Here is a 25984-nt window from a genome sequence, read left to right on the forward strand (position 1 = left end):
ACGATGCAGATATTTAAGAACCCTTCTTGCACAGAAAAGCCCAATTTCCACTCAGTACTTAATTAGCACTTGTTTATGACACAGCATCTGATTTGATTTTCGAAACAAATTGCACAGTAAAGAGGCTGATATTTAAACTGTATAGTAACCACAGCTCCAGCTGTGACTCAAATCTTGTAAGCCTTCAGGGGTTGTGTTTAGGCTTAGAAAATAGGAACTCAGGCCTGTAATTAAATGTCCTCTGAAAATCAGCCTTTGTAGAGAAGTGGAGAGGGTACCACTGAATTTTAAATTACTGACTTGTTCTCAAGAATCATTCTGTTGTTCTGGGCCTTGCTAGGGAGTGCAGAAAGCAAATGGATTAAAAATGGAAGAGTAGATTACTAAAGGAAAAAAAATCAGAGGTTGCAGACAAAGAGATGAGCAAAGTAAGCTATTTTGGCTTCCCAGGTTATAGACAGATGCAATATATATAATAATTTTAATATATGGCTAATGTATCAATAACAAGTTCTGTGGACATCAGAAAGACTAGAGGGAGAGTAAAGATTTCATACAGAGTAAAACTGCGTTTCAGGACTGTGAGTAAGTTGCTGATGGTTGTGGAATAAGACATCTGTGGTGATGGAAGGCTCATTTTTAAAGCAAGGCCTCAATAATTAACATGAATGTCTTGGGAAAGGAAGTAGAATAGGTTATATTATAAAGTAGTCACTCACCTAGATCAAAATGTGAAATATTCACAAAATAGCTTGATGGAAATTAGCAGTTAGAGAGCTTTCAGCGTTACTTTTTGAGGAATGCAATCACTGTTGATGCTATTGAAAAAGAGAGCAAAATTCCCCTAGCAGCCTGACTTCTAGTCATGGAAAATACTGGAGCAGATGCTAAGAGAAAATACTGTGCTTATGAATGGTATTGAACCATGAGCATAAACGATGCGTGCTCATGAAAATACAAAAATGAGTAGGTCTTGCTGGGCAATGAATTGTATTGCTGGTGGAATTGCTTTGAATGGATCATAATCATGGAAGATTTTAATGTTGATTGATAAATTAATACAGCTTTCAAACAAGATGCTTTACTGGGTCCCACATCTTTTTAAGGCTGGGGGGAAGAGAGAATTTTTTTTTTCTTTAATTGACAGTCCTCTTATAGTCCTGTCTGCTGTCATTGGGACACTGCAATTCAGAATATTTTAACTGGATGTACTACTTTAATTGCCTCTCTCTGCTGAAGAATGCATTCCTAGGGGTCATTTACAGTGTGCCTTGGAGAACCAGAGAAATTCAGAATTTAGGAGACTGGTTGTAAAAGTTTAGCCAATCATCAATCTGAGAAATTTTAATTAAATGATGCTTTTCTATTGTGCTTATTTTGACGTGAATAGGGGCTCACCTGTGCAAATATCCCACTTTAATGGCATAAGCAGCAGTATGTGGGTAATTACACCCATACCTCATACTGGTAAACTTTACTTCCCTTCTATTTAGTTTCATATCTTCTTAGATGAGAGTAGGTTTAGCAAATGTAGAGAAGACATACCTCATTGAGAGGATTTTGCAAATACAGTATTGAGGGATGAGTGATGGGTCTTAGTTTCTCCTATTTTTTTATGTTTCACCTGTCAGCATTGAAAAATAATTTGAGTTTACAGTAGCTGCTAATCTGCCGAAAGTCCTGATTGCTTTTATTACAATACTCAAGCAACTTTACTTTCAAGTCACAAAAAATTGTGCCGGTAAGAGTTGTCTAAATAGAAATACAGTGTTATCTTTAGTACTGGAAACACTTCTGCTTAAGAGTAACCCTGTTGATGGCAACAGATCAGTTAATACACTTATATATTTGCAGGACCAGAGTCTTCATATGAAATGGTTTAAGTCTGTGTCTCAAATCAGTTATTCAGACTGCCCTGGACTGATGGGCTGGCAAATGTTAAGCAGCCTGCTGGTCCAAAGAGTTTGAGTGTTATCCTTTAATTTGTAGGTTAAGTGACAGAAACAGAAAGAAATGAAGTAATTTTTTGCAATTTGTTTTGTGAACTTGGGCACATCTGAGACTGGTATTCAGGTCTCTCTGCTTCTGACACTGTGATTTCAAAATTTATTTCTGCTTGTTTATGAGGACTTCTTTTTTTTCCTGGGTAGATACATACTGGGCTGTGCTACTTTAAAAAAAGCAACTGAAGCACTTGAGCCAGAAGTACAATGTGTGTTTCTGTAGTGTTCTTGCTAGATATGCAGCACTTCATATAGTTTCTTGCATTTTCAAAGCACATAGAAATGGCAAGAGCTCCTCTCAGCAAACTTGTGAGGTGGGTTAAATGAGTGTTGTCCTCATTTTACAGTTGTAGAGAGACTAACCACCCATGACGTTAGTGCTGAAGGAAGGATTAGGTCTTGGAGGGTGATGCTTCTAGCTGTGTGAGAAGTCTCCTAAAACGTAGTTTGTTAATGTGTTAAGCATTGCAAGTCCAAACACGGCAGGTGAATGTAGTAACCAGATATACTTGACTTTAATTTATCAGCACAATGGTGGTTATTAAATTCATGTTCAACTGAGATCATTGGCTAGGACACCAGGGCATAATCTTTCTACTACTTTGAAAGATTTAGGAGGATTTAAATTCAAACTGGAGAGAAGCAAAAATAACAAGTGCTCAAAGTATACTGTAAAATCCTGAGTGTGTACCTCTCTTTAGAGGCAAGATTTTAGTCTGTTCTAGTTCTTACTTTATTTTCAAATTCCAAGGCTGGACTACCCACCATAGGTGTGAAGGTTCGTCATTCAGCCGTAATACATTTTTTCTCTCCAACAAATTGTGGTTTTTGGTGTTACTAGTACCAAAGTGGATGCAGTTTGTACAGACTAAATATTGTGTCGACTCAAGAACAAGTGAGAGTAAACTAACTTTCAGTAGAGCCATTCTGAAAATGAGAAAGCTTTTTCCAGCCTTTCCTTTCTGATTTGGAGGGGAAGTACTGTGAGTTAAGAACGGGATTGTGAAGTAGCTTCCAGGAGTAAGAAACATCTCTGGACTTGATGTTTGCAGATGTCCTGTCTGATCTCGTTGCTTAGATGTGATTTTAATTTCTAAGCATCTCCTTTTTTTGTGGGGAGGGGGAGCACTTGAATCCACTTGAATGTGGGAGTATCTTTGAACTACAAATAAATGTCATGCCAGGCGGTGCTTTGGGTTTTGTTGCGTACTTTTTCCTAGCTGTAAGTTATGCTGTATGTGTTTTGTGCTTCTAGAGCAATTGGATGTCTTGTCTTTTCTTCAACCCAGTAAAGCATGAAAACAGTAAGTGGGGGGGAGATTACGTTTGTCTGTCGATTTGAGGCATAATTTATGGCTGTGTGTGAGTATAATTTCCTGTTGTCCTGCTATTAAAGCTGCTCCTCTTCAGGAATTTTCTGTAATCTCTTCATGTTGTCCAGTGTCTGGTCTGACCACGTTGAGGATGGTGACTGTGAAAACACTCATAGCTTGACTACTGCTGTTTTGACACCATTTGCTTTTTACGTAGTGTCAAAAGCATTAGTGACCATTAGTCTTTGCTATTGCACCCACCACAGAGGCTGTGCTTATCCAAGTGCATTTTTGTGGAAATTAAAAAAAATACATATATATATATACTGAACTGAAATGTAAAATGGTGAAAAACATAAAAATGGTGACTTTATTAAAAAAGTGTTCTTAAAGCAGCTGATATCAGATCAGTAAACAAGAACTAATCTGGGGACTAAACCTTCATATGTGGCTTAAAAAGATCTGCATTGTTTAAAATGCTCCAGAATTTAGCCTTAGGTTAGCTAGGTCCCAGTGTAAAAGGAGGTCTCTCTTTATGTCTATTCTCTCCTAGCCCCGAATACACATGCCAAAAGATGGATTCCAACTTATATCTTCTGGATACCAAGCATGGCTAAAGCAGGTTGGACTGTATTATTGTTATTCATCTCATGTGAGGGACCGTGTTGGACACCTGTGCTTGTCTCATTAGTGAAGTACATAAATGAGGGTGTAATGAAGTTATAGTGCCATGTTAGCTGATACCCCTCATAGCCATCACTGTTTTGTGTTTATGCATGCTGTGTTTGTATAACATTTTCTCACCAGTCTGATGAATGTGCACTTCCTGTAAATAAAAGTTCAAAATGCAGTCACCTGGAAGCGAAGAGGGTCAGAGTCTGAAAACAAATCTACAACAACAGCTTGAATTACAGAATTAAAATGGGCCTTCAAACACAAAGCTGCATGGTGGTGGTGCTGGTAATAATGGGGAGGCCACTGGGTTAAAACTCAAGAGAATTGTGTCTAGCATCTAATTCAGATCTGCCTGGGTGAATCAAGTATGGACACTTACTCACATCACATAACAATTGTGCAGTTTGACACAGTCTGACACTGTGGGGAGTCCCCACTCGGAAGTGGCCTAGTGCTATATTACTCTGGCTATTATTAAAGGCCAGGCTTTAGATGTCTCAGCAGTCTGCCTCTAGCAATTGCTGTCAGCTTTTCACTTTCGTGAGTGAAAAATCCCCCTTCAGAAAGAATAGCTTAATTTACAAATGGCCTGTACAGATCTCTTCTCTGATGAACATACATATATGATGAATCCTGTGTCCTTGAGAATACACGGCTTAAAGTTGCTGGTTTTGTAGAAAGCCAGAATGTGTTGTTATGGCAACAAAAACTGGAAATATGAAAACAGTACAGATAAGCTGCATCCTGTTGTCATGGCAACTGCAGTTGTGAAATGACAAAACATGGTGGTGAAGGGATCTTCAAGGTGGTACCGTGAGCCCAACAGAAACAAAGAGCCAAGTCACTTGAGCAGAGTGTGAGAATGAAAAGCTGCAGCAGCATATCCCCTTAAAACATAAGAGCTTCATTGAAGGTGCTAACAGCATGGTTTTGATTGTCTCCAGTCTTGTGTCAGTATCTTACAAGCAGTAAGTAGCTTGCTTGTGCAAGGTGCTTACTGCTGTCAACTTACATTGACTTCTGTGAAACTGAGCAGAGCTTGAACACCTATTAGAAGATGGGCATTGAGTCTAACATTATATTTGCAAACCATTTCTTTGAATGAGTGATGTGCTGCAAAGGTGAAGTGTGCTTTGGAGCTTCTTTCCGAGAGACCATTTCTCTCTCTCTCCTCAAGTCCACACTAGTAAAGGTCAGTTGGGACACTGAAGCTTATGTTTTCTTGATTTAAACTTTGCTGAGCCGGAGGCAGGGTGTCTCAGAGGAATCTCAACTCTGCAATTATTGTCTCACAGAGCTCAAGTTTGTTGACCTGTGGGGCATGGCATCAGTTTCTGTTTCTTATGTGGGTTGGGAGAACAATAGGAAGAGGATCGTGTGGCTGTTCTGTTTTCCTTTTACTTCTGAGGCAAACAGACCAGCCTTATATTACCAGTGCTCTGGTGCAGATGGGATATATGGTTTTTGGACTCTGCAAAATACCAAGGGGGTAAAAAGCCTAAAATGCACAGTAAAATTTCCAAGGAGGCTTTAAACTAGGCAACCTCAAATAATAGAAGAACTTGCACTTTTTAAAAAAGGTATTTTTTGTAAGTGTGCTTTTCCTTTTGATTTTTAGTTTATTGATATTGGTTCTAGTGTCTATCTCAATCTTCTCACTCCTTGACCCAAGGAAAAGTTATAAACCTGTGCTTGTCATCAGCAGAGACTGTCGTGGAAGTAGCTTTGCTATTCCAATTTCATGCTGTGATTTCACCACAGGAAGTGTAAGGGTAAGGCAGTTGATAAAAAGGCTGGGAAGAGCTTTCATTAGAAGCAGAGAGGTTAAATTTTTTTGAGGTGAGATTGATTTGGTATAGGATATCTTTCAAAGGTACTACCTGTAGGATTCCTTAACACTATGTATTGAAAAGAAAGCCACTTTTGATGTATGTAAAAGCATAGTCTACATATGCATCCAGATGGAATGGGGGCTGTGCATCAGGTTTATTCTCCTGTTGTCTGTATTTTTAAAAGGATCCTACCTTAATGTTTTTTTTTTTTCCTCAGCATGGCTGAGTATTGATCTACTGCCAGACTTAGACAAAATGTGAGAAGTATCCCAGTAACACATTGTATTAATGTGGACTAAAAGCAGTTTATATTACAGATGAGGTGGAGGAAGATGGAGTTCTGCAAGACTGGACACATACCATAAATATCCATAAAACTGACAATTTTGTCTAAAACCAGATGCTGTCTGGATTTGCGTATTTTCAGCCTGCTTAGACTGGAGATAATAGTTGAACACTACCTGAGCATGGGTCGCCCACACTGATGCCATTACCCTCTGCCCTTTAATGGCAGGTTTTATATTTAATGTTGGTGTGCTGCAATGGAGAGCTATATTGTGTTCTTATGTGGGCTAGAGGAAATACAATACCAATGGCCAGAAATATGTTGCTTTAAGACTGGCATTTGAAGTTGCCTGCACTGTTCTCTTTACTCTAGCTGTTTCCTGTTTATCTTCTACAAAAAGGCAAACACCTGCAGTTGGTTTATTCAGCCTTGATCTTCATTTAAGCTTTTGACTTGCTAGCAGTCTGTATCATCCCATCACCTAGATGTTGACCCTTTGGAGACAAGCCACAATTGACTTTTGAAGGGAGAAAGGGAGGGAATGTTTGTGTATAAATACAGTCAATAGACATGACATTCTAATTCCTGTATTATATGGACACTTCCTATAATTTATGCCAGACTATGAAATTGGGCAAGTTAAGCTAATTAGCTGAAACATTTACAAAACATTATTTTGATTACATAAACGGGGAAGTAAAAGTATCATTTTAAGTGGCTTCTGAAACATGGTAATTCAGAGTTAAAGATAATCCTTCCCTTTTTCATAGCATTGTGAGCAAGTATGCATCACATAGGATATGTAATATAACGCATTCATCTGAGCCTTTCTGCCTCCCACTGTCTTTTTGTAGTAGAATTTTTAAAGCCAAGTTATAAACCTGTAAATGTGTTTTATGCTGGAAATTCTTGGTGGTACCTTAACTAGATTGGTACCAGCAAAGGCCAGTATAATCAAAAGAAGGCACTTCAGATATTAATGGTCTGCACTTCAGTCAAGTCAGCTGGAAAAGAGAGTGTAAAAACCAGGACTGTGGTGAAAACAGGATTCTTCTGCTAGAATTGCACTTACCTGAGACAAAAATGCAATGATTCTGGAAATATTTTGGTTTTGTAATTTTGCCATATAGCATCTTCTCCTTAACTTCTAAAGCATCTATTTTCAGTGGATCCATATGCTTTTTAAAATTCAGATGCTAACTCCTTGGGTGGAAAGTCGAAATAAGATTTCTTTCTGCAGTTCATTTATTAATACTTGGCACTCATATAGTACTTTATGTTCTCAAAGTGCTATGCAGACATATCAGTTATCCTTGAAACACTTTTGTAGGTGCATAACAATAACTCTGAGAGATTTTATGGAATTAAATAAAGCTAGAGATGAGGGAAAAATCTAATGAAACTTCCGTTTCATCTCTCCACCAGTGTAGGTTTTTTCTCTGCAGTTTGTGGCATGAAAACAGAACTTCTAGAAATATTCCAAGATGAAGAGCTTTCAACATATTCCTTAGGATGCTGTGTTACTCTGCTCAAACTCATGTGGAATGCCTATGTCAAAGAATTACATAATAAGATTTTAAACTGTTTGGAATTGATCAGGCTTTAGACACAGAATTATTGAATCATTAAGTTTGGAAAATACTTCTAAGATCATCAGACATAATGGAGCTTAGTAGCCACTGTGTTTTCTTGCTTACCAAAGAGCCAAGTGCACTTGCTCTTGTAAGATCTCCATTTTAAGCCTTCACATAGTTTTGTGCTTTAGACCTTGGTGAGCTTGCTCTTAGTAAGTTTGTGTAGGGTTTGTTTTTAGCATTGCCATCTTTGGTGTTGTTTAAAGGAGCACACACAAGTCTCTGCAAGTTTTGCTCCTTAAGGAAGGGTATGGCACCTGAATCTTAAAGCTCTGCAGCTGCACTGGTTTAAATTTATCAGCTTCATGCATTAAAAAGCTATAATTATGAAAACATTAGTATTGTCTAGTTCCGATGTGATCCATACAAGTTCCCTCAAGCACTTGGCAAATGAGGATCTTGTATACCTTATAGATGGAAGTTGGCCCCTTGCTGAGGCATGTAATTTCTGTTGACTTGGAATCACAGAGGTTGAACTCCAGTAACCACTCTGGGGAAAACATTTCTTCACAAACATTTACCTAAAAGCTGTGATTTGATCCTCCCAGATTCCACTCAGGTAAGTTATAATTTGAATAAACTGAATATGTAAATCCTTTTCCATGTGTCTTATCGTTGATATTTAAAAGTAGTTAGTGAACTGGAATATCTTGTAAAAAGTTACTGTTAGCTAGGGAGTTACCAGAAGATTAGAGAAGAGTTTGCATAATTCGTATGTTAAGGAAAATTTACTGGGCAATTAGACGCAAAGTGGGAGGCTGAAGGAAAAGGAACCCTTTACAGCAGTTGGAGCTCAGTGTGCACAGCAAAGCTGGCAGAATGTAGTAACACCCTGAGGGTGAAGGGGAAAACTGCTGCACTGAAGTCAGTGATCTGTACCAGGGTAAGAAGTCCAGTATTACCTATGTTTGGAATCTAGGAAGAGTGTTATAGTTGAATCCTAGTAGCATATTTCACCCACTGATTTGTGAGACCTAATTGTTTAGAAGTCAGACCCTGGTTATCCCAGAAACATATGCTCAGCTTTCCCAAAGTGAAATGTTGGTTTGCTTGATTTGCAGTTCATGAAAAATGGTCCAAGGGTCTTTAATGATATAGCTTTTGTTATGGTGAAACAGGAGCACAAACCACTTTGAATCATCCCTTACGCACTTGTGGAAATGTGACCAAGGTGTCTGAGCGTAATAGAAGGTGAGGAATTGTGCAAAGAACTGGTTGTGACAGCAACTGCATCTGGCCCTTCACAATTCTGGTGCAATATGTGCAGCTAGAAGAGCTGACAGTTGGTGGGCTAGTTGAGCTCTGTGAGACCCTTCTCATGGTCACACTCCAAGAATTACTACAGTTGCCTCTTTATTTTTATAAATTAATTTTCTTACTGTGGAAAGACTTTCAAGAAAAATTGCCAGTGACAAAGTCGGAATTATCTGGTTATAGGTGTGGAAAACTAGTCTGAGGTGCAAATTTTAACTGTATGGCTTTGACTATTGGTTTTTTTGTCTTAATTAAGACTTACAGCTTTTAATGTTTTTCTTATTTTCAAATGAAAACAGGCAAAAAACTTTTGAAGAAAGTTATAAAAGTATTAATTTGCTCTGAGACATGCTAGTCTCTTTGGTAAGTTCATAATTGGGCAGAATTTTTTTTTAAATGCATATTCTTGTCTCTCAGGTATATAACTACTTCATAACTGGTAAATCTGTATTCATATGTTAGGGTTTTTAAAGGCATATTATTTACACAATTCACTTGAATGGCTCCTTTGAAAGCTGTGTGGCTCTCTCATGTAATTACGTATTTAGTATGCCTTGTATCCATTGTTGGGATAGGGGGAAAAGAAAAAAAATAAGCCCCACAAAATCTACTAAAGTAAATAATGAATATTCTCATTCGATTTCGGCAGCATTTTCAGAAGTTGTATTATATACTATTTTTTCAGATAAGAAGAGCTACCAAGGCTAAAAAATGAAATATATATGGCAGGTTTTTTAACTGTGAAAAGTATACAAGATGCACTGGGAGTATTTTTTTTTTTTTAATACTTATATATATATTTAATCAGAAAACATCTCTCAGAACAGTAGAGGGAAAAATAAGAGATACCTTTTCATTTTTATGTGTATGTGAGAGGTTAAAAGAATGAAAAATCACTTTTCAGCCAGAAGTAAATTTCTGGAATTGTTATTAAGTTTCATGAGACCAACATTTGTAATGTAAATAGCAGCTGCCTTATCTGATACGTTTCATGCAGTGTGTTGCATTCTGTGGTGACAGGAATAGTGCAGACTGGACACAATGTGAAAGTGATGTATGTTATATTTTTGGCATTGGCTTAGTTAGGTATGTGGCCAAAAAGAGTGTAAGAGGAACTGAGTGAGATGTAAAGGTATTGAGGTTTGTTCTCCCATTTTTTGTGGTATTTGATAAAAATAATTCTGAATATTTGGAATCCCAGTAAGATCTGAGCATGTGTTTGATAAAGGATTAAAATTCCTAAGGCACATTTCCTGAGAATTAGATTTTATAGAGCATGCAGGAAACAATAGTGTGAAAGAGACTTTCAGGGAGAATTGTTCTTGCCAGCCATCCCATACTCACTTTCTGAAGTGATAAAAAGATGGGGAAAGATCTGTCTCGTCATATCAAGCTCACATCTGGTTTATATACTTTTAATACCCTTCAGAGCATCCCTTAATTTTATCTGCTCCAGTTTGGGTGGTAGAATTTCTAGGACCTCTTTTCCCCTCGTCTTGGTTTTTGTAATAGTTAGAAATTGTTATTGGTTTATCTTTAGAGTTCACCTGCATAAGGCACTGGATGCTGTACTAGAAGGGAAATAATTCTGAACTAGGGAAGGACTGAAATAGATGTGGTTAGCATCTGAAATTAATCTTATGTACAGTAGACCAAATACCAGCCTTTGGGGAAAAAATTGGGTTTCCTCTTTGGCTTTGTCACTAAAGTGTGAAGATGTACAAAAATATATCAGGCTGCCTGTAAATCAAAGGTGTTTTAAGTGCACAGGTTATCATAAAGTTCAGTACAAGGGTTCATGCAGGGGTAGTAGGTAATACCTCACTATGTTAAAATGTGCCACAATTAAAGACAGTCATTCTGTACTGCTGTCTAATTAATTTCTCTGAAGTGATTATGAAGAAAATATCCTTCAGCTATTGTTTGATTTTCTTTTGGTCATTCTTGTTTTACAGCGAGCTCAGTATAGTAGGTTATGCTTCGTAGGTGTACACTATAGTTGTGAACTGTAGTAGTCCAATAACTTCTTTTTCCCTGTGTAGAGCCACTTAGTTTTACAGGACAAGGTGATATATTTCTGACCTGTAACACAATTTACTAAAACTGTGTTAGTTACCCCTAGTATATTGTATTTGCTGAAGGTCTAGAAGAGAACAAATTTGATAAGAAAAACGCAGTCTGAAATGGTAATGTATAATCTTGTAATGCAATAGCAAATAAAGTAAATAACCAATTTTTAGCACTGGCAAAAATTTACCCATTGACTGTGTATTGAAATTTGTCTTTAGGACATCAGATAACTGGAAGAGAGGGTAGACTATTAGAGGCAGAACATCTAATGTAGTCAAAAAATGTTCCTGCAATATAGTTGCAAGAATAATTGAATAGGTTAAAATACATCTTCCCTTTAGCTCAGTTACTGTCCACTCAGCTCAGGCAGTGGCTGTGAATGCTTCTAGCCTATTTTAATTCAAAATAAGGCAAACCCATTTTAATCACCAGTGGAGCAGCTGGAACCAGCCTCTGTTAGAAGGAGGATGCTGGTCTTGTTTGAAACTCTATTCCGTGTATTTATTTAGTGGGAAAATATATTTCAGAGTTCAGGGAGTGGGATTTTAAAATCAGTTGGAAAGAGAAATTGGGTTTTTGGTCAAATAATTCCCTATTTTATGCCACTCAATGTGTATTAAAGATACTTAGCTTTTCTAAATAAAAAGCTATGCATCTCTGGTCCTGAAGGTTGTGCAGACATCCGAAGCATTAATGCAACTGGGAGTTAGGAAAGTAAAGAGATTACTGCATCCTGGCCCAGTACTTAGCAAGCAATACCAGCATTCCCATTTGGCTCTAGTCCAAGCGCTGTGCCGCTGTATCTTTGTTTTGATGAATCGATGTAGATTGACTTGGGTTCAGGAGAGGATTTTTGTCAGTCAGCTTTCAAGTCATGAACATTGAGGCCAGTCCCTTGTTTGTGGAGCTGACAGTACAAAAGTGAGTGTTTGACGTGTGGCTTGCTCAGTTCGAGGGGATGGAGGCTGTTGAGATTTTTCAGAGACCAGGCTCTAAATGAAGTTGTTCTGTTGGGTCACTCATCTGATTTACACACAAGCTGTTTCTATTGAAGCACCTGGGGCCTTTTGTTCAGGCTTGTGAATAAGCCTCTTTCAGTCACCAACAGTAATTTAGCGTCTCTGCTTCCTTCAATAGGTAAAAAGGCAAGTACAGGAATGACATTTCCTTCCACACTGTGCAACTTCACACTTATATTTTTAAGATAGGTAACAGAATTGTATCACTAATGTAGATTTTGTTATATACTGGAACAGATTCAGAAATCATCTAAGGTGTTGGTAATTTTTTACTTCACACTTCCTAATTCTGGAACAATACTAAGTGGCAGGACTGCATGGGTGAGGAATGATATCCTCTGCTGGACAGAGAGCTCTGCAGAATAGCCCTTCAATGCTTTCCTTTGTTATTGTGGCAATTTTAGAGGAAGACATTTCATCACCTTCTAAGTTCCCTGGCACAATAGAGTGCCCTACCTGCAGACTAATGACTCTGATGTGAGCCATAATCTCACATAAACTTTGAGTCAACTTAAGCTTGCCCTTCCACTGGCAGAGTGCTCCTCATTTTTCCTGCCTCTGTACCTTTCCATGCTTCAGTCAGTACAAATACTTAAAAGTAACTTCTTTTTTTTTTTCTTGTCAGTCAGTTTTAATGGCAATCAGTTCTTTGAGTTCATTACCACAGCATAAAAACTTGAGCCAGCCCAAAGGATGGGAAAGCTTGAGAATATGGAATAAATGATAGCTGCAAGTCTTGGATAACTCTGTATGAAAAAAAAAATAAAATCATCCCCTGTTTATTTGGTAGTATGTTATGAATCCTGGGATGGCTAGTGGTAAGCAGCTGATGCTTACCTAGTGAATTTGCTCTGCATCATCAGAGGCACCATGTAGTGAATCTCCTGTTACTGTGACATTCTTGGAGAATAATAAATAGCTTTGATTTAAGTAAATTAAACTGGTGAAATGCTTAACCATGGATGTCCATGTCATATATGAATATTTTTTTAAAAAAAGTGATTGTCACAACAGCTTTCAGTAGCTGTAGTGATACATATTACATTGAAAAGAAAAGATTGCTAGCATTTGGAAGGTTTTTTTTATGCGGGAGTGTTTAGGAGGTTAGAATGGTGGACAAGGAAGTATGGCTCACTTTTGTAGCTTGTTACAATACTATGCCTGTAGTTTTTTTGGCTTCAGGAGGGGCATTACATATAAATTCATGTGATATTGTAATACGATGAAGTACTCAAATTCTTGAGTTTCAGTATCTTTGTAAAGTGAAGAGTTGTTTGGTTGTTTTTTTTAAATGCAAATGCGACGAGGAATTTATTTTAAGGTATCATAAACTTCTGTTGAGAACATTTATATAGGTTATATTCCCCAGCAGTCTTTTAATACTATTTCTGGACCAGCAGTGTAAATTGCAACAAAGTACAGCAAAGAATGTGGTGACAGACAGGGTTAATCTCTGTGTCTGTCTGCACAGGACCAGATTATGGATGTTGGTGATCACCTTTCTGCTCATTCAAAGATGGGTTCTGTTGCTCTTACATACTCATTTAGCACAAGATTGTGCAAGGTTTTCTAGCCCTCTCAAGAGCAGGAAGAAATGGTGGTTCAGAAGGCAGCTGTCATTTCATACCCATTCCAGCTGCCCTTTCCACTCAAATTTCCTTCCATCCCCTCCCCCTCTATTAAAAAAAAAAAAAAGCTGAGGCAGGATTGCAAAAAAGGAGAGTATGAGGGTTTAAAATCTCTAGCAGCTAATCTATCACATCCTTCAGTTTTCATGACTATCTGCCAATTTAAAATACACTTATTTTTTCCTTCCTTGCCAGTAATTACACAAATACAGTAGTGCTTATGGCCTCAAAAACTCTGTGTCTGGTAAAAACAGTTGCTATCATAATGCATCCCTAAATTTAATAGTAGTGGTGTAAAATGAATAAGCAGCTCTCTATTTCAAGGGGTAATGGCTTTAACTATCAAAACGGCTAGTATTTTCCTTGATTGGCTGCTTTGGCTCCTTTTTTGTATTTGTTTGTAGTAGCTGAATCAATTTATTATAACTATTTTATTTAACAAACAACAAGACAAGCAGAAACATGAAACTCCTGTAAAGTGTCACCAACTTCCTATTCACCTTGGATCACAGGTTTTTCCTTTTATCCCCTTTACAGACAAAACCCAAACCTTTCCCTGGAACTGTTACACTTAAAGTTGTCATTTACTTTTCTGCTTTCCTTGCAAAATTGCTTGCCTTGTATTCTGCCTGGAGTGTTGCTGTGGATGGAGAAGAGGTCTGATTAATTGGAAAGAAACTTTTTATTACTGGGAAAACTCAACACAATGGTGTAGAAAATTGATCAAAAATTTACCTTCTTGATCCGTAGTGCCTTTTTCTTGCTACTACAACATCTGTAAAGCTTCTCTCAAGGAAAAGATGCTTCAGCAGTTACTGCTCTCCTAAAGAGGTCTCTGTTTTTAAGGCCAGGTGCAGTTGTGTTGATGCCATTTGGCTAAGCCTTAAAAGTTCCTGTAATCTGTGCCATCCTGTCTCATACAGTCCCATCTCATAGTTGTCCTTTCTCTGCAGTGCTCTATGCCCAGATCTCTGTGGCTGGGCTGCTCCAGCCTGGCGGACAGCATGCCCTCGCTGCGATGCCTGTATAACCCAGGGACTGGCGCACTCCCAGCTTTCCAGGTACTTTCTGTCTCTCCCCACTCCTTTTCTCTCCATCTGTGTGCGTGTGCATCTCCTCCTTTACTTGCCTGCTTGACCTCTATTTATTCTGGTTCATACTCTGTGCCTTTCCTGTGTCATTCTGATCTCTGGTATTTTAACCCATTTTGTGTAGATTCAGGGCAGTTGGGGCATTTCCATTTACCTTCATATAATTATTTTATTTAAATCGGCTTGATTCCATCATCTTTTTCATTGGCTTTAAATTGTGTCAAAAAGATACCACTTAATTATATCTGGCAAACAGTATCTATCACACAGTCTCCAATCTGGCTATTTGTGCAGTGATTCCCGTCCTATCTAAATTTTTTGTGTGCCACTTAAAGGACTGAGAGGGTGAGTTCATTGCCATGATGATAATTGATGCCAGCAATTCTTTACTTCAGCTTTGTTAGCAGGAGTCTGGACATCTGGACTACAGAAAATTATTGTCCATGTAAGCTGTCAGTCAAAAGGCAAATAAAGGAAACCTTTTCTTTTCCTTTGGTCTAGGAATTTGTTAGATCCAGGCTTTTCTCTGTCATGAGTCAGCTTTCTGCCAAACAAGTTTGTTCAGACCCTTTGGGTGACCAGTGAATCTTAAAAAAATGCAGACATTCTCCTGTGTGTAGAGAGTGGAGACAGGTGTTGAGTGAGCATTGAGAAACCTAGACAAGGCTCTCAAGATGACTGCCAGCATTTTTGATGGCATGTGAACATGACAGCAGAGACTGGGCACCAGAGGTGTTATGTTCATGTTGGATACTCTGAGGTATTTTATGAACTCCAGTGAGGGGCTTTAGGAGTATTTCTGTAGAGAGCATGTTTATTTGAGCTTATTGTAGCATGAACATTTACTTCAAGGTTTATGCTGCTGGATTATGATACTGCTGGCCTAACCTGTGGCAGAGAGTTTTATTTACCAGCATCTTACGAAACCAGATAAAAAGAATAGGCCGGAATCTTTCTGAAATTTTCACTTGTTTTGGGGTAGGTTCATTATGTGCCTCTAAAGGAAAGCATGCAAAGATTATTTTAAATTTTACTTCTTGCTCCCAGAGCTAGGATAGTACTGTGGAAATAATCCTCTTAGTCCCAGGGGAGGCTTAAGTGTCTTGCATCATTTTGCTACAACTCTCTTTGCTGACACAGCAGTAGCACTGATGGACTCTGGAAGGTGTCCTGCCAGGCCTCCTTTGCTGAACCAAGCTTTTAGCAGAGCTTTCCATGGGGGAGGGGGAGAGATGACTTTTTATTAGTCTGAGAGGGCTCTAGAGACAACAGGCAGAGTTTAGACTCCTAATCCTGATTTGCATAATTTGACTAAATCGGATGGGCTTAATTTTTGGGCTTTTAGCTGTTGAGTAAATCTCAGATCTCTTTAAGCTTAGCAGTATATGGAAAGTAATTTATAAACTCAAATTGAGACTTCTTCCTTTCTACTTGAATTATTTTCGATTACTTAAAATAGGCATATATTACAAAGTGGGAAGAGAAATTAATTTATTTTAGTTTAAGATGTCCTTGCTAATGACAGATACGAATAACTTTTCTGCTAATACACTGCATTGATATTTGGGGTCAAATGAGTGAGCTGCACAACCAGTCATTGTGTTGGGATACTGGTAGGACTGACATTTGCATTTCTGCAGATTTGGAGAGACATTTCTGTGTGTATTTAGTGACTATGAGAATTGGGGAAGTATGTCCTACTTGCTATGTGAAATGGTAGACTGGTACTCTTCACTGAACTCTGCTGTGTTGAGGAACACATTTACTGCCAGTTGAGAGAGAAACCACATTGCCAGCAACAGCTTCTGCAGCACTGAGTCATCCACATTTCAGCCCATTTTTTTCAATGGGCTCTGATTGATCCTCATTAGCTTGCACGGTTTGAAGAAAACTCCCCTCTGAGGCATGGCTTCTGCATTTTCCAGTGCAGAAGGGAGTGGTTTGGAGCCTGCTTAAAGCAGTGATGTTGCAGTATTTCATCATTCTTTAATGCTTTTTTTTTGGTATCAAATTTTCAGGAAAGCATTAAAGACTTTCTTGAAGCCCAGCAAATTTTCTCTTATTAAGTTACTTTCTTTTTTCTGTAGCAAGCTTGAAGTAACTGGAGAAGCATACCAATGTTCTTTGCTTGTGGCAAAAGAGAAGATGCCATCTGGAAGGCTACTTAGTCACTGCTGAATTTGTCTAGTTATTTACATGCCTGCCTTCAGATGCTCAGACAGAAATGTGGAAAGATGCTCTTTTTGAATAGCTCAGTTAAAGTCTTGCTGACTCCTCATGGGAAGCATTGGCAGGTAGTCGATTTAGAGATGATTCTGTTAATATGTCAAGTGACTTCGTTTTCTTCTTTGTGTTTTTATTATTGGTGACACTTAGGTGAAAACAGGATCTTCTGGTTCCTCAGCCCTGTTTTTAGGCAATCATCCTGCAGTGGGAAAGGCTTTAAGGCTAAACCCATGAATAGGGGAATGAGGAGCTAGAAACAGTTCTTTTTTACATCTTTTATCTCAAAGGACGTTGCAACTGATAGTCTACTGTGTAACTGAATTTCATAGTAATCATGGTGGAAGATTGCAGCAAATTGGAACATGAACTCCTATAAGGCACTGTGGGAAGGGGCCAAAGAGGATATTTTAACAAGAAAAAAAGGCCAGCCATTCCATTTTCAGTGTCTTGGATGCCAGATTTTACTGTACTGTTATTCTGCAAAGCAACTGAAAATTAGGTTGCATGTAGATTCTCTTAATAATAAAAAATAAATTATGCAGAACATACTCTTTCTTCTTAGAAATTTGTGCTTTGGAAGCTTCTAGATGTGCCAACAGGTGTCTGTTTTCATGACATTTTCCATGTGAAGATAATTACTTTCCCTGTTAAAATATTTTTCCATGCAGGCTCACAAGGCTCCGTTTATGTTGCTTTTCATAGTTGCAGCTCTTTGAAAATTCAAATTTACAATTACGCCCATCAAGTATGCCAAGGAAATGATTGTATTAATCCTTCCAGGTTTGCAGAAGACCGAAGTATTTCCTAGAATTTATTTCTGTAGGCTGTTCTATAAATGAGGAGGCTTGAAGAGGAATTCAAAAGTCTTGCCAAAGACTTTATGTATCATGGTAATGGCAGAGAGCAGTCCACCTCTTCCTTTTTACCTAATTCACAGCCAACAGAAATACCAGCTCTTCTTTAGATTGTAAACTTCTTGGGGCAAGAGTTGTGCTTTTACTACCTTTGTCTGGAGTCTAGACACAAGTGGAGAAGAACAGAGTTGCTTGTCAGCTCTATTTTGCCAAAGCTGAAACTTTGTTTCTGTAACAGGCTCTAGTAATCGAAGAGGAGGATTAACTGTTGTGGTGGAGGTAGCAGCATCTTGATGAACACAGAAGTGTCTCTATAGAATGTCAGAAATTCACATTTTGTTTTACCTGAAGACCTTGGCCATAAAGAACTACACATCAGGGTTTGTCAGGTGAAGGGGACTAGCTTCTGCTTGGTTTTGCAGAAGTGAGCATGTGTGTGGCTTCCTTGGTCTGGGCTAAAAGCTCTGTCCTGGGGAGAAAGGCATGGGTGTAGTGTGCTAGGCAAATTGAAGCAAATGGAGTGTACTTGAGGCTGTGCAGTGTGGACGTGACCTCTATGGACTGAGATTACTTTTGGAGAAAGGTGAAAATGCAAAAGATGTCAAAGGTATGCAATGAGGGAAGTCTGTTGTCCCTGTGAGACAGAGATTTTTTACTTATTTTATTATTTTGTACTTATTTTAAAAATTATTTTTACATTATTTTTTCCTAGTGTTTATATTTTTGTGTTACAAAGCAGAGTATTTGTTAAAAAAACATTGTCAGTCTGTTGGTAGAAACAGTTGTGTCTGTAAATTTCCTTCAGCCTGTTCATGCATTTTTTTTGTTAGAAGTTGACATTTTATTGCTGGAAATACAGTGTAAATGTGAGTAGTAGTACATCATTTCTGGTTATACAGGAGGTTAGAGCTAGAGTCTTGGGGTGGGCAAACTGCATGCTCAGAAATGCGTTTGCGAGACATACATTTGAAAGAAATTGTTTGGCTTCGGAGCCAGTGTTTGCTGGTGTGCATAGTTCTGTCTCTAATTGGGAAAGATATGGGGTGTCCAGTCACAGACTCCATCAGCATGGAGACACTAAGGCTGCTTTGTATTCGCCCCTCGCGCTCTGCCAGCGGCCGTGTGAAACCTGCCCGGGGGCTGTTTACAGTGCACCTCTAAAGCAGAATCCTAATTTTGGTGACTAATAGCCAGAGCATGTGGCTCCAGCACCCCCCCGGCTGGCAGCAGGCTCTGCCCTGGTTGTGAATGTAGTTAGGTGGCCCCCAACTGTTTACAAGACAGCAGAGGTGAGATCTTTGATTGACAAGTCAGAAATGCATTAGATCATTCCCTCTGCCAGTCTCTGGTTCATGCTGTTAAAAATGTCAGCCTCTCCAAGTTTGAATGGCAGCCCGAGGGCCTCAGAAGCTTTTTGTTTTCTGAGATGGAAACACAAATTGGATGTGTGCCTGAACGCTTCATCCTGGGCTGTAATTTCATCTTTTAGCTAAGAACCACAAGGTACATGAGCAAAGCACCCTGTAAACAATAATACTGGGGAAAAAAATAAACAAGGTCGTGTTTCTGGTACGTTGATCCACTGGTGTCCTGACCTCTATCACGTTGAACATCTCCACTCTGATTGCTGTTCCCTTTGGCATTACAATGAGAGGAGATAGACTGACACAGGAGGCAAAGATTTAAAGTTGCAGTGCTGTTGCACATTCCTTGTATTGGCTATGAAATATTGAACTGCCACAATGTGACACCTGGTTTTTTAAGCAAAGTTTCTTGTTGGAGGTGTTCAGCAGCAGTCTCTTCTGTTTTTCCTCATTTTACCACCTGGCAGGAGCAATTATAAAGGCATGAGAGGCGATACAAGAAGGAGCAGAAAGGAAGCCAAATCGTATAATTTTTGTGTTTGACTCCAGCCCCCCATTTGTAGTTCAGACTTTTGGGAGCTTCACTGTAGAAAGACCACAATACTTAGCCTGGCTGGAGATTTCTTTAAATAAAGTGCCCAGTGACTACAGAAGAGCTTTCTTAAACATATTTAGGATTTATCCCTCCTTAAATCTGGTGGCCTTGTCTGTCTGGTGGTGTAACCTGTGCAGAGGCTGCATGATGCTGGGGAGCCCACCAAATTCGGGGAGTTGCTAGGGTGTGCTGCAAGATCTCAGCTCTTGGTAATAGCAACAGCAAGAAATACTTTCCTCATTTCAGGTGGCAAAGAAATGAAGGGGACTAGAAAGAAATCTTGTCTTTGTGGATCACTGGGGATGGGTTTGGTTATTTTTTGGTAGCACGTCACAAATTTCTAATTTTATTTAGTAATTATATTTAGTAATAGAAATTGGCATTTGTTCTGCACCCACATCGATCCTGAAAAGTTCCATGTGCTTTTATTAGCTCTTTAATCTGAGTATGAAGAAGTGTGACAGTATCTGTCACTGAGAAATACCATCCCAGTGTGTCCAGCACAATGATTAATTTAAACTGCATCTTAGCTACAAGGCCTCCCCTCCTTCAGCCTTGGTAGTGATGGTCAGGTTACTACTAATGTGCTCTTCCCGCTAAGGTGAGGGCAAGGTCTCTAGCACACCAGCAGCAGTTTGGCTCTTTGGTTTAAAAAACGAAACAAAACTCATCCGAGTTTTCCTTCCTCCCTCGTTAGGAGTCAGGAAGGTGTGTAAAGCCGCAGTGACAAACGGCATATGCAGCGCCGCGTTGGAGGCATACAGGTATCTTTAAAGCTAGCTCCGGTTCCTCAGGATTGCGAACATCTGCTTGGAGGTATTGTGGAGCTCCACAATGCACTAATTGAATTACTCTTTTCTGGAGTTGCAGGCTGCGCTAATTGAATTAGAACGGGGCCGTGCGTGTGCGCGCTGCCGCGCGGGCGCGGCGCGGGGCGGGGGCCGGGCCATGGCGCGGACTGTGCTGCGCTCCCCCGGCCGCGCCCGGAACTGCAGCCGCGGGGGGTTGGTACTTAAATAACATTTCTGCGACTCTTCCGCGCTGCTCCAAAGTCTACATCTTTGTCCCTTTCTGTGGAGAAAGGAGGCTCTGAGGGTACCCCGCTGCAGCCCCCTCGCACCAGTCACAGATGGTCCAGTGCGTTTAGACCCAGCCTAGCCCCTGTAAATCGCTCCATTATCACTTTGGATTTGATGGCTTCACGGGCAGTGAGGGCTTCAGAGGGAGCCAGTGGCATAAGATCAAGTTGTACCTATTTGTGCACAACTGGCAAAGAGATAACACCAATAATTTTGATTTTAAAATGCAAATACGGAATTTTACCACAAATTTGGAGAAGTCATGAAATACTTTTTTATCCAGCTTCTAAATTTAAGCCAATGATAGAATTCAGTCACTCTTAGGAAATATGCAGAGATAGTTCTGTTTAATTCTGTATATGGAGAAGAAAATGAAATATTTCTTCTTTGAAGTAAGGTATTATGTGAACACATGTAAAATTTCAGGGAACGAACCCAAACACTCTCAGTAGAAATGCGCTTGCTAAATCTTAGAATTCATAGATTTAAGAGATACTTTGCTACGCTGTTGGGTGGGTTTCTTCTTATTTCCTCTGCTTTCTGTTGGCTATTACTTACATGGTGTGTAAAAATAGTTAGATATTCTCTTTCCTGTATTCTTTCCTCTATAGATAACCAGAAAACTCACTTTTCCATAAAACCTCAAGTTATTTTCACTCAGTTTTACCTGTGTTTGGTAGATCATTTTCATAAACATAACCCCTATCAGAGACAAGATGGTATTTGTTTTGCTTTAATAGTTGTTTCTTGTATTTTTTTACATTTGATATAAAAGTAATTTGTTAAAATACTCTGCAAACTAAGTAAAACTAAACTCTGCTTGTCAAAATACTCTGTAATATGCATGATTCTTTATGATGTTTGTATTCTTGCCCTATGTCTGGTGATGTTAAACAGGGCTTCTGATTACCACCAAGAATTAGCAAAATTGCTGCTATACATAGAAATTTTAATAATTTTCAGTTACACTGAAAATTATTTAACAACCAGCTGCCCCTCAAAATAAAAAGCAGATTTTTTGGTAAATATATGAAACAGGTTTTTGTTGCTTTTTGAGGAGAATTCCCAATGAAGTTTATACTTTGGGAATTCTATTTTTCTGATTTTATTTATGTTTATAGTTGTTTCTCTTTAGCATTTTATTTATATATTTACATATATAAATATATTTGTGTGTGTATATATAAGAATAAAAAAAATCAGGTTTTCAGTCTACTTGGCTCCTTTTCTAAGTAGTCAGGTAGACTGCTTCTAGTAGTCATTGCAAATGAAATATCCAAGTAACTCATTGATCATGCCCAAATATTTATTTAGGGTTCATATCTGGTTCTTAAATGACTGCCAATATGATTTGGTACCATTGTGGAATTTTCTAAGTTGTCTGTGTACAGCAAGATCAACCATCACCTTTTGCCTACCTTCTACAAAAATCCTTGTGATTTATTCTCTCGAAATACAATATATCCAGCAAACAAAGGAAGCAACTCTTCATTCAGCCAATAAAGCTGCATACGCTTGTACTCTTTCAGGAATATACCTTGCTATTCTCTCGAATCTTCAGAGTAATAAACTGTGCAGCAACCCTTTGATGTAGATAATAACATTTGACCTTGCAACACAGTACGTTCCCAAATGAAGACAAACTTAACACATTGATGTTGTGGTGGTTGTTCATTAAAAAAACCCAAACAGGCACACACACAGAATTGGTGTGTAGGATAATACACTTATATCCAGTGCCTTCTTTTGGTAGAAGCCAGAAGTGAAGATGGTCGTGGTGAGACTGTCACCTTTAAAATAATGTGGGAGTGAATTTGGTGCTGCCTTAAGAGGCTGTAAATGGGAACGAATCTATTCCATCCAGTGTATAAAGTGCTTTTAAAATCAATCTATTTCTAGAAACTAAATTGTCCTGGGACCAGCTCTTGATATAAAAATTCATAGAAACCTGTTTTTCCGAGTGTGGTAACTTCTTGCCATAGTGCTGTAGTGTTAGAATTCACATTGGCCAGGTTGTTCTGTAAATTAAACAGTGACAGCTTCCCTCGGGGGAACAGCCAATGTATTTATGATGATGTGCTGATTACACAAAATACACTGCAAGCAGAAAACAGCTGCAGAGAACAAACCTCTTAAAAGAATACAATTACAAATAGCACCCTCAGTATTTCTAGTGGTGAGAGCAAAATACAGCATGCTAATGCAGGCTTCTAGTTTGCTTCCAAAGAAGAAAAGAGATCTACAGAGAAGAGGCTGAAGTATGGTTGGATGCACACACAATGCCAATGTGGAGCAGCACGTAATCCCCTCCTGAAGGTGAAGGGCAAGAACACACCTCAGGCCTGCTTTTTAGCTGTCCTTGTTGCTTAAAATGCCTGTGACTGCAACTCCAGCAGCACTGGCTGGTGAGGTGTTGGGGCTCTCTGGCTTGTCGATGTTTTGACTGCTGTGGTTCATACCCTGTATCCTGGTTAAGAGCTGAGATGTGATTAGATGACTAATAAGTAATTTGTGCTACCAGTATGACCATTATGAAACAGATTGTAGGACATGCTGTAGGAAAAAAAAAGGCCCTGGTTTAAAGCTGAGCTTTCTTTTGCTGCTAATTACTGCTTTGAGGGAACTTCTGGAAGTAAATTCCAGTTGTTGTTTGCACTAGCCTCCAGTGTTTTGTTTTTAAAAGGTTCCTGTTTTGTATGTGTAGGGCAAGGTCTTGTACAGTCCAGTTTAGGGTAAGATGAAACTTGAAACATAGTATTACTGGGAGACAGTGAAGGTGGGACTGTGATCATAAACTCAGGACACAGACCTCTGAAGAGAAAGAGGTCTTCACCTGGAAACAAAAAATGAGAAGTAACTGGAATTGCTTTGTGTAGTGGGGCTGCATGCAAGAGAGTTGTGATAAGGACTACTGTGGTGGGATTTTCTGTGAGGGCTTGTTGAAAATGAGTATGTGGCAGTGGCAGCTCCCACAGCTGCTAATATCTCACTTTGGAGAGTTGCAAAAGCAAAAAACCTGCACAACTCCAGAGCATATTTGGTTTTTGTCTGAGATGATCTGTCACATTTATATCATTAAAATATAACATTCTACTTATGGCTATGCCATGTATGTATGTGGGAGGGTGAAAATACAGAGAATGCCCTTTCCATCGACTTTTTCAGAGTCACTGATAGGTAAGTATGATACCGTTTAAAAGTCTGGAATTTCTGGTGTTTGGTGTCTGTTATGTTCTGGGATGGTATCAATAAAACATATTTTAAATACCAGCAAAAAATTACCTGTTTAAAATGAAAAAATATAGTCCTTTCAACATACAGATCTGATTTTTAAAGCAGATGAGGTAAAAGCATTGGCACTCTAATTTGGAAGGACTTAATTCACTTGTTTAAAAGAAGTATCAGGTTTTCCATCTATGGATTGCTGGCATGTACTAAAAGACTGTTATTCATCTGTCTGTATTTTCTTTAAATCGTTTTTGAGCCTGTGTGTTGTCCTGCTCTGCTGACATGTATCCCATGTGGCAAGAGGGAGTTTTGTATAATCACCCTGCTTTAATCAATAGAATAATTGATAAACCAGATAAGATTTAAACTGATTACCTCCCCGAGTAGAACTCCCTGAGGGCCTTGGACTCTCTTAATTTTGACATGTATGTTGTGTACCCCGTGGATGAAGTGCAGTTTGAATTATCTGTTTTTATTTGCTTAATGATGGGGAGGGTGTTAAAGTCAAATGTTTAATTAACCCAGCAATGGGCTGCGCTGTCACTTACACACACATCCAGCTGATTGAGATATCTCACCGAGAATACTGAATAGGAATGATAATGTGGCACTGAGACGGAAGATTGCTTTTTCAATCCATTTGCTGGGTCACTGCTTTGAATGTCTTACTGGATGAAAGGCATTCAGCCTGGAAAAAAAATTCAGCATTTAAGTACATTTTGTTTTCCTGGCCCCTTTCCACCAAGAAGTTAAATAAAACAGATATGCTGTAGGTTTAATAAGCCATTCTTGTTGTAGCAAAAAAGCTGCAACTACCGGATCTCAATAGGCGGTGGTCTAGAGCTGTATGATTTCCTCTAGGAACAAAATGTTTGCCAGCCCCAAGGTATCTGAAGGTGAGAACCTATGTATGTCTTTATCTTTCCTTCTTTGGTTGCTTGGCTACTCATCCCATTTGATGGTCTCCAAAGCAGGTCCAACTCTTCTTCCTTACCCAGCACAGTGAAATTTAAAATAATACTTGGTAACTCCTTGTTCTAGTTCAAGAAAATGGCATTCCAGAGTTGGAATTATTTTATAATAGTACAACCTAATAGTGAGCTGTTAAATTTAAATGTTGCAGGAGGGGCTGTTGTGTTGCCACATTTAAATTTGCTCCAGCCAAATCAGGAGAACCCAAGGGTTTGTTTCTTGGGTCACAGCTGTTAAAAGGCAGCAGTGCTTGCTAGCCAAACATTATAATGTGCAGTGCATAATCTGTAACTTTTGATTCTTTTATTAGAAGATTATAATTCTTTTTGCTTAATATGATTGAACGAACACACCTTTTATTTTCATATCATCAATGAGGTTTTTCAACAGCACTGTATGGGGGTAAACACCCTGTATTGGAAGCTAACTAAATTTGCGTCATAGTCCAATGATGTGACTGATCCTTTTTGTAATAATGTAGCTTTGGAAGCTGGAAAAAGCACCAAAGCCTGACTGTACGGACTAATTACTACTGTGAGGTGCGTTGGGGAGGTGGAGCTGTGTCATCCAAACTGCTCCATGGTGACTGTAGGTACTTTGAACCTGTTCCAGATTGAGAACCAAGTAGCTTTGGCTACAGGGTCGCCTGGCTCACAGTGTCTTAAGACAAAGATCTGGGTGCCTCCACATTCGGTGGTGTAGACGGTGTGCTGTGAATTCCCATCAGTCTGGCACTGCAGTGAGATCACTGAGTAGCTGTTTCTTAGCAAGTGAGCTGCTTTGGGGGAGAAACTGTGCCTAAAAAGTTAACAAGTTTTGTTCCCCTATGGTGTCATTTTTACTTTGGACAGACAACTTCTG

General features: G+C 39.0%; 1 protein-coding gene across 9 annotated transcripts in view; it reads left to right on the forward strand.

Annotated features, from left to right (window-relative positions):
• Positions 1-25984, forward strand: part of BTRC (beta-transducin repeat containing E3 ubiquitin protein ligase) — a 120591-nt gene that overhangs the window by 14454 nt on the left and 80153 nt on the right. For 4 of the 9 annotated variants that reach the window (XM_048310749.1, XM_048310753.1, XM_048310752.1 and 1 more), the window contains exons 2-3: positions 3870-3938; positions 14668-14775. The exons of 1 other annotated variant lie outside the window; for it this stretch is intronic. In XM_048310749.1, coding sequence (XP_048166706.1) covers positions 3870-3938; positions 14668-14775 — 177 coding nt within the window. Of the gene's footprint in view, positions 1-3869; positions 3939-14667; positions 14776-20548; positions 20609-25984 lie in introns of those variants that run through there. 4 more of the 9 variants (XM_048310754.1, XM_048310755.1, XM_048310751.1 and 1 more) reach the window with 3 other exon arrangements.

Source organism: Corvus hawaiiensis, chromosome 8, assembly GCF_020740725.1.
Source record: "Corvus hawaiiensis isolate bCorHaw1 chromosome 8, bCorHaw1.pri.cur, whole genome shotgun sequence".
NCBI lineage: Eukaryota > Metazoa > Chordata > Aves > Passeriformes > Corvidae > Corvus > Corvus hawaiiensis.